The sequence below is a fragment of the Pseudoliparis swirei genome, chromosome 24, assembly GCF_029220125.1.
Source record: "Pseudoliparis swirei isolate HS2019 ecotype Mariana Trench chromosome 24, NWPU_hadal_v1, whole genome shotgun sequence".
NCBI classification, from domain to species: domain Eukaryota; kingdom Metazoa; phylum Chordata; class Actinopteri; order Perciformes; family Liparidae; genus Pseudoliparis; species Pseudoliparis swirei.
In genome coordinates, this window is record NC_079411.1 from 18543964 (window position 1) to 18557829 (window position 13866).

Consider the following 13866-nt stretch of genomic DNA (forward strand, 5'->3'; position numbering starts at 1 on the left):
GTGCTAAGATACAAACTAAAGTACCCTCACAGTTGTATAAACGTCTGTTAACAACAACAACTTACTGTCAAATCAAATACATTTTCAATAATGAATAATATCGCAAAAATATTTTTACGTTTTCAAATTTAATTGGATGAATAATACATGATACAGTTCCTTCATTTCAAGTCAAGCAATGCATGGATTTAGGAATACATTACAAACACAGAAAGCGTTTAGAACAATCAGCATCTTCAAATATAATACTTCATTTTTGAACAATTTACTTTTACTGAAGGTTTTCCGGAAGTTTTTTGCAAACCTGCACGACAGATTTTAAGTCGCAGTTTTATTACATTGTATTACTTAAATAAATACTGCAAACGCTCTCACGTGCCGAATGGAATCATAGGATTAGAATCATGATTATCATGATTATCATCTCCATCTAATCATTAGATGGAGATGATAATCATGATTTTTTAAAATGCGATTCTGTCACTGATATACGATCTTTGCTCGCCCCTCAAAGAAGGGGCGTGGCGGAAAGCACGAGCGCCTTCTGACGCTTCAACAGTCAAGTCTGTGAGCGTTAGCTGGCTCGACACCGCGGCATTGGCAGCCCGGCGTACTGAGGTGGAGGAATACTGAAAGCACCGCGTGAGAGTCCCGTTTATCTCACGGCTTGTTCAGCTGTGTGAGCGGCGCACCGCCCGGCTGTTGTGACCAAGGCGAACCCGGAGCTGTCATGCGAATGTAGCTGTTAGCAAGCGAGTCGGGGCCGAGGAGAGCTGGCTGCTTGTGTCCTTCAACCAGACGGGAGCATCAATGTTCAACACGAGCCCGTTGACCGAGCTTGTCGACGCCGAGGAGGAGGATGCGCAAGGACGTGCGGATATTATTGGTGGGAGAGCGTAAGTGAAGCTGTGCACTGTTGTTGTCTGCAGCGTCAGCTGGACGAGGACCTCCGTCTCATGCGGATCAGTTCACGCGTCCTTATTGTGGCAGCGCTACTCTGTGTTACAGTCTCTGTGTGTAACGTATCCTGCAGAGGAAACGTACATCTCCTCCATCAGCCGTGGCTTTCTAAAACAGTTGGTGGATATTTCTTTTCCACAACTATCCATTTGTGTCACTTGATTGTCTGTTGTAGACTTGGACTAGGATGCTCCTTTTTAAAATGGATGTTTGGGTCTCAACTTCTGCAAAGATATTGTAAGCTTATTCGCCCATGTTTTCTTGAGAAGAACATTTAAAATCCTTCCTCCCCAGCAAAGCCAAATGCATGTATCTAATTGTACAGAGAGAAGGACATCTATTTGAAACTCTTGCTCGGTCAGGTGACATCTCCCCATCTGTGGTTTTCGCTGCTCATTGAATTCATGGAATGCATTTTGGGCTTTTCAGGAAGTGACCTCCAGAAGGAAAGATCATTTTATTTTCCAATCGTTCCATCTGAAGAAAGTGTTTTTTCTTCACAGGAAACCCAGCTGTTTCCAGAATGATATAACGTCTCTTTTTCATGATCAATCAAGAAATGATGTCCCCACGGCTACAATATTAATTGAATTGTTATGATTTATTAAGGGAATGTGGTGACGTGTTTGCTAAGAATCTGTCTCATTTGCACTAAACTCTCACTCCTCTGCCCTCTTTCCACAGCCAAAGTGGGGAAGACCTCTCTCATCATGTCGCTGGTCAGCGAGGAGTTCCCGAAAGTGGTACGCTTACATGATTATTCTGTCAGAAGTTGGTGAAATCGCGTCAAACTGGTTGTAAACGTGTCTGCGTGACGCAAGTGATGACCGTGTTCCATTTATCCCAGGTTCCCTACCGCGCTGAGGAAATCACCATCCCTGCAGACGTCACACCAGAGAGGGTTCCCACACACATCGTGGACTACTCGGGTACCTTAAGACGACGACTGTTTCTTTTTGTTTGGGATTAAAATGCATTGAATTTTGGTGACATTGGTCCCGTACAACGTTCTATGTTTAGAGCACTTTCCTGTTTTTTTTAACCGCAGTCCACACATCTTTCTCCTGCAGAGGCAGAGCAGACCGATGAGCAGTTGTTTCAGGAGATCTCCAAGGTCAGTCGCCACGTTGTGCCCTCCTGTTAGAGAAGTGCTGAGTTCAGGCGTAAGCCTCATGTGTGTGTCTGTTGGTCTCTCTCGTAGGCGAATGTGATTTGCATCGTCTACTCTGTCAACAGCAAGACGTCCATTGAAAAGGTGAGCAGCTACTGAGCCTGGCATCTCCATAATTGGTTCGTATTGCAGTTAAACTGTAACACTTGTGAGGTGGGCGGTGGGACATGGGTGATGATCTGTTCCGTTTTAATCCTCCCTACCTTTTTGTTTTCCATAGGTGACGAGCCACTGGATCCCCCTCATTACTGAGAACACGGACAAGGACAGCAGGTGTGAACTTGTCTAAAAATAACGAGTTTTCTTTGTCGGCTCAGCTTTGGACAATTATATTACATTCGAAATAAAACATGAGGTGAATAGACCAGTTCATGGAGTCCTTCTGGCGGTGATTTGAAGTGGTGACTTTCAGTCATGGGGTGGAAAATGCCTCACAAGAGCTTCTCTGTAAGTGGAGAGCTGACATGGAAATGCAGCATTTTTCCAATGAGCAGATTCAGCCTCATTCTCTGTTTTTTTGTTGTGCTGTGTTCACAAGGGAAATTACTAAAACATAATAAAAAAGTCACCGTTAGATTTAGAGTTTATGTTCTTGTAAATAAACGTGTGTGTGTGGTTCAGGGTTCCTCTGATTCTGGTGGGCAACAAGTCGGACCTGGTGGAACACAGCAGCATGGAGACCATCCTGCCCATCATGAACCGTTACAGTGAGATAGAGACTTGCGTCGAGGTGAGAGACCGTTCCTCAACAGCAGAACATTGAAGTTGATGCTGTTTTAGATTTGGCTGCTAAACGCTTCCGTATTGAGGCAATGCTGCTGGTAGAGAGACGAGTGACGTGTCGCTCAGTAAACCAGCTCACAAGGGATGTAAACACAAAGGGAAATCGATATCCTCTAGCATTATTACATGAAACATGAAGGGGGCGCAAGTGTCCATAACTGTTGGGTGGAGTCATTTTAGGAGCAAAGAGTAACAGGATTGTTTTTAAGTTAACATCCAGACAGTTTCTTTTTTACTTTATTAGCAGCAGCTTTTTAAGGGTTTTAAAAGTCCACTTAAGCTGGTGCAAAGATTTGTTTTATTTTTTTAATGACAAAGTTGCACTCAAGGTAAACCTGATTTAGAATGTCAAAGGTCACTTGTTTTGGACCCATAACACAAGACTTCACATGCTAATTAGGACAATTTTGACCAAATGCCAAAAAGGACAAAGTGATGACATTTTAGGACGGACATGGATGTAAAACTGCAACTTTACTGGTTGTTGGAGGTAGACGACAGCGAGGCGGTGATGTTTCTTTTTTTCCAACCAGACGTGTGGCTCAGACAGATCAGGTGTGCTCATACCCCTTCTGAGCTCCTACATACAGTGTGTGTATATGTCTATCTATATAATTTGTTTACACTGTTATATAGCGTATTCGTAAACGGTATATGTTTCTACATTAGGATCAAACCCTGTTCTTTCTTTTCTAGTGCTCAGCAAAGAACCTGAAGAACATCTCGGAGCTGTTCTACTATGCCCAAAAGGCGGTGCTGCACCCCACAGGTCCTCTTTACTGTCCAGAGAGAAGAGACGTAAGAGCGGAACTATACTGTGCCGATTCTTCGCCACTGTTTTTGTGATGCAGATAGCTATCGGCGTCAAGATTAGAAAAATAAAACGTATGAATTTCCATTTGAGAGAGTTAAGGTCTGAAAGCGGAATACATCGCTGCATTTCAGTAGGTGAATTACAATATGCATTTGTCAAAGGGAACTTTAGATTTCCCTTTTTTGATTCCCAGATGAAGTCCCTTTGTGTCAAAGCCCTGACTCGAATCTTCAAAGTGTCTGACCTGGACAATGATGGGATTCTCAACGATAATGAGCTCAATTTCTTCCAGGTAAATTGGCTCATGGCTGCTGTAGCTGACAAAGTTAACAATGGGGTTATAAAATCACAAAAAACTAAAAGGTCTTTGGCTCTTTTTGACGACAACAATGTGTCTGATCGCTCACAGCGGACGTGCTTCAACACCCCACTAGAGTCTCAGGCGCTGGAGGACGTCAAAAATGTGGTGAGGAAGAATTTGAGCGACGGAGTGTGTGACAACGGACTCACTCTGACGGGTAGGAACGCACAGATCGGCCTCCTCATCCTCCTCATCCTCATCATCCTCGTCATTCTCGTGTTTACGTGTACACAGTCTCTTGTGACATTATTACCGGATGGTATTATTAGTTTTTTCTGTGATATTCTGCGCCAGGCTTCCTGTTCCTCCACACCCTGTTCATCCAGCGGGGTCGCCATGAGACAACGTGGACGGTGCTGAGGAGGTTTGGGTACGACGATGACCTGGAGTTAAATCAGGACTACCTCTTCCCTCCGTGAGTCTCAGCCTTTTTTCTTTCTTTTTTGTTTGTTCTAGAGACACATCATCAACTCCATCCTTAATAAAAGCCTCATTATTTCCCTTAATGAGTGTCGGGACTCATTATTACTCTTTAAAGGGTAATACTGTATGTTGGAGCTATTTAAGTTAACATTTGTGTTTAGGTTTTATTGAAAAGTAAAATTGATTATTTATTGCTTTTTTAGGTTATATTTTGATATGTTAGTTTAGTTGTTTCTTATGATAGTTGTAGTTTAGTTTAATACATTATGATTGTTGTTTAAATATATTTAGTTTTAGGTTCACTGATTGGGTAACACTGGGCACCTGTGGTTATATGTAGAGGTGGATAGGCACAGGACCAGCATGCACCAGGGTGGCCTATGGTTTTTAACCAGCATCAGCACAGAGAGGAAGTGTCAGCGTTTGTTCTTTTTGTTTGTTTAAGAAATAAATTATCAGAATCGTAACATACCGAAATGGACATTACTTTCTTTTTGGCTGCGTCGACTCCGAAACCCATGGCGCGTCAGTGGCAATTTGATTTCTTCTCTGTACTTTCCTCAAACACAAAGCCCCCTTTTGGTTAAATTTAAACATCTTTAAACCTTTTTGCTTATTTTAATTAAACCATCAGCACTGTTAAGCCTTTAAATGAGACGATAGATTCAGTACTTTCCATAACGCTGCAGTTTTTAGCAAGGAAGGATAAGGATACATATTTCTACTGAGGACCAGGAAGCAAATTAAAACATCTCTCCTCTTTTGTAGAAGTGTTTTGTGTGTTTATCTTGTGTTCTGCTCACTGACCATACCTTTCACCTTGTCCTCACATGGCTGTCTCCAGGTTGAAGCTCCCTCCAGACTGCACCACAGAGCTCAACCACAACGCCTACCTCTTCCTCCAGAGCATCTTTGACAAACATGACAAGGTGCGATCCTGTAAACCCAGTTCTGTATTTACTTTACCCTCGGAGAGGCTTTCACGGAGAGCCGCTCGGTACGGAACGCTGCACGAAACCAAAATACACCGGCGGAGCCGCCGCTGACCACCTGCTGAGGCGAGATTTAACGTGTTGCCACCGGGGAGGGATTGACCGAAGAATTAGGTTAGAGTGAAAGTCAAGGAGGGGAAAGGTGGCAGCTTGGACCGTCATGTGCTTTCTGTCCATCTGTGAGCGAGTGCTCCAGTCCCTCGTGTTTGTTTACACGGGTAAAGATGACAGCCGGCTAACTAAAGAACACATTTCCTCCCTTGAGCAAAATTGTTCCTAGTTTGCCGTCGCACGCCATCCCGAACAGTAACCGACCTTTTGCATTTATCAGGACCGTGACTGTGCCTTGTCACCAGAAGAGACGAGGGACTTGTTTGATGTGTTTCCCTACATGCCCTGGGGTCCAGATGTCAATAATACAGTTTGCACTAATGACCAGGGCTGGATCACCTACCAGGGATATCTCTCCCAGTGGACGTAAGTGGCCACTCGTTAAGTTTAGGGCTGTGCAGTGTCTTTTTTTACATTTGAAGTTTCTATTTAGATTTTTCAAGCAAAGCTTATAATATTTGTTATATTTTGATAATGCCATCACCCTAAAAACGAAATAGAGAAAACTAATTTATATATTTTCTTATATAAGAAGCAAACTGGTTTTTTAGCCGCATTGAAAATGTAGTTTTAATGCCGACACCTGTAGACTGAAGTAGCAATATGTTATTGGATAAAATAACGGGGATACAAATCTATCCTTTTTTAAATAATTTATTTTTGTGTTTAATACATGTGGTTTGTACCACAAGTCAGAAACTCTGCTGGCATGATAAAAACTGATGCTGTGTCTAACATGGGCAGAAAAGAAAGTGCAAAGATGACACCAATTGTCTTATTAGTTAACAGATACAAAACTAGGTATCAAACTTAGTTCAAATGTTACACATATCTTTCAACACTTTTGATTAACTATTTGCTAATTGTTATCAGGAAACCACCAATGCCTGAGTATTTACCGTTGCTATGTGTAAGAGCCAAATGCATGATTACCTTCGCATTGAAAATGCCGGAAGGTTATGTTTTGATCGCCATTTATTTATTTATTTATTTATTTGTATGCGTGTTATTCGCAAATCTCAAAAAGTATTGAACCGAATCGCATGAAATTTGGTGGGATGATTGTTTATTATCCGGGGACCAGTTGACTAGATTTTGGGATCGATCGGGTCAAAGGTCAAGGTCAAAGGTCATGAACAGGTCAAAATGTTCTTGAATCGCATGAAATTTGGTGGGATGATTGGTTATTATCCGGGGACCATTTGATTAGATTTTGGGATCAATCGGGTCAAAGGTCAAGGTCATGGAAAGGTCAAACTCTTTTTTTACCATAGCACGATACATTTTGTCCAATTGGCATGCAACTAATGCCAAAATGTTCATAATTCAATGCCCAATCTTGTGATATGCGAACTACCGAGTGCCCGTTCTAGTTACCTTCGCATTGAAAATGCCGGAAGGTTATGTTTTGATCGCCATTTATTAATTTATTTATTTGTATGCGTGTTATTCGCAAAACTCAAAGTATTGAACCGAATCACATGAAATTTGGTGGGATGATTGTTTATTATCCGGGGACCAGTTGATTAGATTTTGGGATCGATCGGGTCAAAGGTCAAAGGTCATGAACAGGTCAAAATCTTTCGCAGAACTCAAAAAGTATTGAACCGAATCGCATGAAATTTGGTGGGATGATTGTTTATTATCCGGGGACCAGTTGATTAGATTTTGGGATTGATCGGGTCAAAGGTCAAAGGTCATGAACAGGTCAAAATCTTTCACAGAACTCAAAAAGTATTGAACAGAATCGCATGAAATTTGGTGAGATGATTGTTTATTATCCGGGGACCAGTTGACTAGATTTTGGGATAGATCGGGTCAAAGGTCATGAACAGGTCAAAATGTTCTTGAATCGCATGAAATTTGGTGGGATGATTGGTTATTATCCGGGGACCATTTGATTAGATTTTGGGATCAATCGGGTCAAAGGTCAAGGTCATGGAAAGTTCAAACTCTTTTTTTTACCATAGCACGATACATTTTTGTCCAATTGGCATGCAACTAATGCCAAAATGTTCATAATTCAATGCCCAATCTTGTGATATGCGAAGGTATGCGCTCTACCGAGTGCCCATTCTAGTTTCATTTGTTATAATAATTTAGTTTTAAAAGATTTAAAAAGGTAACTATATATAAATCCTTTTCATTATGATTTGAAAGAATGTTTAGTTTAACAGTATTCATTTATTTATTTATTTGTATAATCTCAAAAAGTATTGAACCGAATCGCATGAAATTTGGTGGGATGATTGTTTATTATCCGGGGACCAGTTGATTAGATTTTGGGATCGATCGGGTCAAAGGTCATGAACAGGTCAAAATCTTCCGCAGAACTCAAAAAGTATTGAACCGAATCGCATGAAATTTGGTGGGATGATTGTTTATTATCCGGGACCAGTTGATTAGATTTTGGGATCGATCGGGTCAAAGGTCATGAACAGGTCAAAATCTTTCGCAGAACTCAAAAAGTATTGAACCGAATTGCATGAAATTTGGTGGGATGATTGTTTATTATCCGGGGACCAGTTGACTAGATTTTGGGATCGATCGGGTCAAAGGTCAAGGTCAAAGGTCATGAACAGGTCAAATCTTCTTGAATCACATGGAATTTGGTGGGATGATTGGTTATTATCCGGGGACCATTTGATTAGATTTTGGGATCAATCGGGTCAAAGGTCAAGGTCATGGAAAGGTCAAAATCTTTTTTTTTACCATAGCACGATACATTTTTGTCTAATTGGCATGCAACTAATGCCAAAATGTTCATAATTCAATGCCCAATCTTGTGATATGCGAAGGTATGCGCTCTACCGAGTGCCCGTTCTAGTTTAGTATTGTATTTGAAAGCTAAATAATTTGTCTGAATGTAAGCTTCCAATCAGATGATGTCACATCAGTATAACAGCTGTGTGTTGGACTGTCAGTCGTGTTTGAGCTCAGAGTTGTTGGAAGCGACATCGTTTTTTGACCGTGTGAACATGTACTCTACGTTTTTTAGTAAACATCCTTTTGTATGAAAGAACTACTTGTGTCAATTAGTTTTTAAGACTGATCGCAAAAGTGTGGTACAGAAGAATCAGAACTAGACGGAGTGCCACTACACTATGTATTCAACACAATCTCTGTCACATGGGTTTCTTAACTTGATTAATCTCTTGTTTTGTGTCTTTTGACTTCCATGTGCGTTTGTTCAGGTTAACAACATATCTGGATGTCCAGCGATGCCTGGAGTATTTGGGTTACCTCGGTTACTCAATAATTGCAGAGCACGAGTCCCAAGCATCAGGGATCACAGGTCGATTACACCATCACAACTTCTTCTCCATATTCACATTCAATACAAGGGTTGTAGATCTGTATTAGGGTTTATTGTGATATCACAAATATAGTTGACATACAGCAGCAGTCTGAACTGATCCTTTGATGCCCCCCCCTCCCCTGCACAGTGACCAGAGATAAGAAGATTGACCTGCAGAAGAAGCAGACGCAGCGCAGCGTCTTCCGCTGTAATGTCTTTGGAGACATTGGCAGCGGCAAGAGCGGCTTCCTGCAAGCGTTCCTGGGTAGAAACCACATGGTGAATAAAACAGATGCTTCTCATTCTTACATTAATCTGTATCTCACACAGACTCAAATCAGAATTCACCCCCTGATGCTTTCAACCCTAGATTCATGTCACGATCTGCTTCGACGTGACGTCTCTTCTCTTCTTTCAGCGCCAAAAAACGATCCGAGAGGAACACAGATCCTACTACGCCATCAGCACCACCTACGTTTACGGCCAGGAGAAATACCTTCTTGTGAGTTTCAAAGAGGCCCCTTGTGTGTGTGTGTGTGTGTGTCTGTCGCACTGAATGCCTCAATATTTGTTCTTCCTTTAGCGAGGCACATTGCGCAATGGTTTTAAAAGTATTTAAACAATGTTCGTACAAGTTTACTCCAGCACCTAACTATTACCTGCACTTTTTGCCTTTTTTCATAATGTTTTCACACACAGGCACTCCCTGTGCTGCCGTCCACAATGAAACACGTTTTATTTTTAAATGCCGTGGTGGTAAATAAACCAGGCCACGAAAGCAGGCCACAGTGATGCAGAGATTATTGGCAACTATCTGACACGTCTTCGAACCCCCTCCCCTCAGCTTCATGAAGTGTTCCCTGACTTCGACTCCCTGTCTGAGGCCGATCTGGCCTGTGACATCGTCTGCCTGTTCTACGATGTCAGCAACCCTTACTCCTTCGAGTACTGCGCCACGGTCTTCAAGGTAAAACCGTGCGCACATTACAGCGAAAGACGAGCGACACCGTAACCGCCGCTCTCTTTCCCTCCTCAGCAATACTTCATGGACAGCAAGGTACCATGCATGATGATCGCGGCGAAGTCGGACCTGCCGGAGATCAAACAGATGTACGGCTGCAGTCCTCTGGAGTTCTGCAGGAGGCACAAGATGCCACCTCCCCAGTCCTTCACCTGTAACACTGCAGCAGCGCCCAGCAGAGACATCTACACCAAGCTGACCACTATGGCCATGTACCCGTAAGTATGGAGACCCTCCATCTGGATTGGTGGACCTTGCACTTGTCACTTAAGGTCCCCAAGCTAAGTACAACTCAAGTTGTACCTTTCTCTGTTAACAGGCCCGCCTGTCTGGTTTAAAATGTTCTAAAGTGGCCATTTTTGTCATGTAGAACTAACGCGGTGTAACAGTCCTACAATGGAACCTACCTTCTTTAAGGTTAAAATGTTCAGTTTGGTAATATGTACGTACTTTGTTTTAAGAGCACATTGGAAGAAATTAAGTCCTATTTAGATCAGACTTAAGAAAATCGATGAGCAGAATTAATTTTTGCTTCCGTCTCGGGGCTTTTGTGCATCACCATTGTTCCTGATATCGTATAAATAAGGGAATTGCAGTTGTTCCTGCAGCTGGGTCCTGAATGGCAGGAAATCCTGTGTACAGATGGGAGGCCTTTTTTTCTTCTTCAAATCCCACTGAGACTGTTTGTAACTTCTCTCCATGCCTGTGGATAAACCTGCCTCCTCAGGAGGTGGGGGGGGGGGTCTCCTACTCTCCAAGTGTCCGTATCATACGTGATGCACTTCAGTCTCCATTAATCCACTGATTTATTCTCATCATTCAACTCTATTTTGAGAATAATCCAGTGATCATTTGAGTGTACTTGATTCCTTCTTCCCGATGCTTGGATAATTCAGGAACCTAAAAGTTGCGTACGGTTGATCTGTTTTCCTTGTTATGGCTTCTGGCTCCCCGGCGCTGAGCCTCATACGACTCATCTATTGTTGTTGGCCTCTTAAAACTCTAACCGTGTGACTTTCTTCCTCCGAAATACAAACTGTGTTGGTGTTTTTGTCTTCCCCATGTCCTCCTAAGCCACGCCCGGTTGCGCTGCATGTGCACTTGTAACCGGTGCGCCTTCTGCTTGTGTCAGAACTTCCTCAACTCTGAGCTGCTGCAGACGGTCAGGGCCAAACTCTACGCTGTTGTACTCAGAAGGTCCTTCTTGCCTTTTTTCAACCGTCTCTCTGCATCCCATCAGCCTCATGATCGGTCGTCATCGCCGCCTCAGCTTGTCGCGTTCATTCCCCTCATTTCTTTTATTTTTTTGGAAAGTCGTTGTATTTTTAAGAATTAGAAAAGAATGTCGCACGCATTTCCCCATTAGAATTCCTTTGACTGTCATTTTCCATTTTTTATTAAATCTTAATTTTCCATCTACCTTTGATGTTGCTTCCTGTACAACAGTAGGATTGACAGCATGCACTTTTTTATTCTGATCTCAGTCTCATTGTCATGGCGTTGGCGTCAACTTCCTTGTTGTCTTTCTAGTGTCAAAACTACAACCCTGCACGTCTGTCATCTGTTTGACTGGCTTTTTTTTTTTTTCAGCATGCGTCGAGGCTGCAGCCCTCCTCCGTCATTTCACCCATGTTTTTATTTCAGTTTGTCTTATTTATTTTCACGCCAACCCTTCGCAAGTAATACCTCATCGTCTCTGTACTCTTTATTGTCCTCCCCTTCTCTATATTGATATCTCTCTCTCTCTCTCTTCAACTGCCTCCCTCTGTTTTACAGACACGTCAGACAAGCAGACCTGAAGAGCTCAACCTTCTGGTTGAGAGCGAGTGCCGGTGCCACGGTGTGTGCCATGCTGGGCTTCGCCATGTACAGGGTGCTGCTCAAGCCACGGTGATTCTCCGGCCCCCGGGTCCAACCCTCTCGGCCCCATGCTACATACAGAGCTAATTTGATGGCATTAGGACGTCAGTCATTGTTGTGTTTTTGGTGGGATGGAAAAATGTGTCAAACCTCACCATGGCACACATTCCTCTTTTTTATTTGGTGCATGTTCTTTTGTCAATTTATTATCATGGGAATAAAAATATATATATTTAATTTTGTACCCAAATTGCTACTTTCCATAATTTGTTTGTTTTCAAATGTCTGCAAAGTTAAATATCTATATTTATATAATAAATGAGTGTTAGCTGCTGATGCGCTGTAGTGACTAAGATGATGGAGTTGCTTACGTACATAGCGGATAAATGGAAGGACAAATGGAAGCGGATAAATGGAAGGACTTGGTGTCAGCTGTGAGGTTTGCAATAACCTTGGTGCTTTTATTAGACTGAACTTTGTGTAAATAGTATATTTGCTAGAGTAGACTCTCCATTTGTTTGTCTTTGTTCAAAAGAGCCACGTCAACACACTGGATGCAACGGTGTTAATGGCTCAGTGGCCTGGTGATGAACTCACACATACGTTAGCGTTGATATTCACAATCGAGTTTGCTTTTCAGGCCCAAAACACTTGGATGCCCACTTTTTTGAAATTATTTTTTTATTAACATTTGTGCGTCTTAGGTCAATGTTTGATCAGTGGATGTGAATGTGTGGAAGAGTCTGCTGCTCTCTCTTGACCGTGGTCACTTTTTCCCCAACATCAGCTCCTGTGTGTGTGACATTGACATTTGCAGCCACTCTGTTATTTTTTTTCATGTGCATGCTTCTGACCTTTCTATCTATCACATTCCAGCGTTTTAAAACTCGCTGTGCAAAAGAACCAGCATGCCAACTTCTCTACATTGCGGTCCACCTCCCCATAATCCCGGGGTTGTATTCATCATGTTTATTGACAGGAGTGCTGAAACCGACAACAGTCGAGTCACAGTTCGGTTCGACAGCCCTTCTGCCTCGACTGATGGCAGAAGATGCAAAAATATGGCCCTAGATGTTAACGCCCATGCAATTGGTCCCGTTTGATGTCATCACTCTGCCCTGCCTTTCCAAAAGTTTACAATAAACGAATATCTATATGACATCTGGTATGATGGCGTTTCCTTTCAGTTTCCAAGAGATTTGAAGTTGTCCAGCCGTCACATAAATACATTAGGGTAGCCTACTTAGTTTTTCTGAACAGCTCTGTGACTGATGCTTGCTACACGATGCAGACGGTGTTCTTTAACTATCGTAAAGCAAGCGTTTTAAATTATTTGTGACCATCAGAGCTTCTGTAAATATGTTTTTGTTTCTGATGATTCATCACTAGGTCACCTTTCTTTTTATCCCATTCTGACAAGACTAGTTCATATTTAGTATATTCCGATAGTAAGGAACAAGCATCTAATGACACAAGAGGGCAGCATTGCTTGAAGAGAAAACACCAGTGGCTCACTCATCTACAAAACCAGTGGCGGGCATGTAAATATGCTTTACTTAGCATCAGCTTCCATAAAGAGCCGGTCTGTTGGGGGAGAAGTACCAGGGACGGATGACGATGTTATATTAGAAATATCCCACATTCATGGTTAAAATGTATCTTTATTGCATTATTTATCCAGTACAACGATTTGATCAAGATAAAAAAAAAAAGTGTGATTATTCTCTAAACAACCATATTACTCTGGGTTAGCTTGAGCTGAGCCAACTGGGCAGTGTGTGTGTGTGTGTGTGGGGGGGGGGCATCATCTGGTTTTACTTAAATTGACATCTCCTGACCTTAGGCTGACTGACTAACCCACACACCTTTAAAAAAAATAAAAACATAAAAGCACAACTCAACATTTGTGATAAATTAGACAGCTGAGACAGTAACATTGTAACTTGGGCTTGTTCAATCGATAAAGTTCTAAGAAACACTGCATTTGGACATCTGAAGCTGAATTCTCTGGTTCAACTGCTTTGTCAGGACATTTAAAGCACCACTGCTCCTCACTAATGAGCATCTGTAAT

General features: G+C 42.2%; 1 protein-coding gene across 5 annotated transcripts; it reads left to right on the plus strand.

The window, feature by feature from the left end:
• Positions 1 to 551: 551 nt before the first annotated feature.
• rhot1b (ras homolog family member T1) lies at positions 552 to 12953 on the plus strand. Of its 5 annotated transcripts, none has more exons than XM_056408833.1 (20): positions 552 to 896; positions 1645 to 1703; positions 1808 to 1889; positions 2031 to 2074; positions 2162 to 2215; positions 2352 to 2404; positions 2753 to 2861; positions 3611 to 3712; positions 3922 to 4020; positions 4138 to 4246; positions 4384 to 4504; positions 5357 to 5441; positions 5836 to 5981; positions 8810 to 8910; positions 9062 to 9192; positions 9332 to 9415; positions 9758 to 9880; positions 9950 to 10152; positions 11009 to 11248; positions 11678 to 12953. In XM_056408833.1, exons 1-20 carry the CDS (start codon positions 860 to 862, stop codon positions 11826 to 11828), a joined length of 2133 nt encoding a protein of 710 aa, XP_056264808.1. In that variant the 5' UTR covers positions 552 to 859; the 3' UTR covers positions 11829 to 12953. The 5 variants fall into 5 exon arrangements, with proteins under 5 accessions (XP_056264808.1, XP_056264803.1, XP_056264804.1 ...); XM_056408828.1 differs by having other exon boundaries at positions 11009 to 11131; positions 11711 to 12953; XM_056408829.1 differs by lacking the exon at positions 11009 to 11248 and having other exon boundaries at positions 11711 to 12953.
• Positions 12954 to 13866: the final 913 nt, after the last annotated feature.

Excerpts from the sequence above, each read along its gene's own strand:
- rhot1b (XM_056408833.1), top strand. The coding sequence starts at position 860 with ATGCGCAAGGACGTGCGGATATTATTGGTGGGAGAGC. Across the intron at positions 5,442-5,835 it reads TCTTTGACAAACATGACAAG|GACCGTGACTGTGCCTTGTC; the intron begins GTGCGATCCTGT and ends TGCATTTATCAG. Across the intron at positions 9,881-9,949 it reads ACTGCGCCACGGTCTTCAAG|CAATACTTCATGGACAGCAA; the intron begins GTAAAACCGTGC and ends TTCCCTCCTCAG.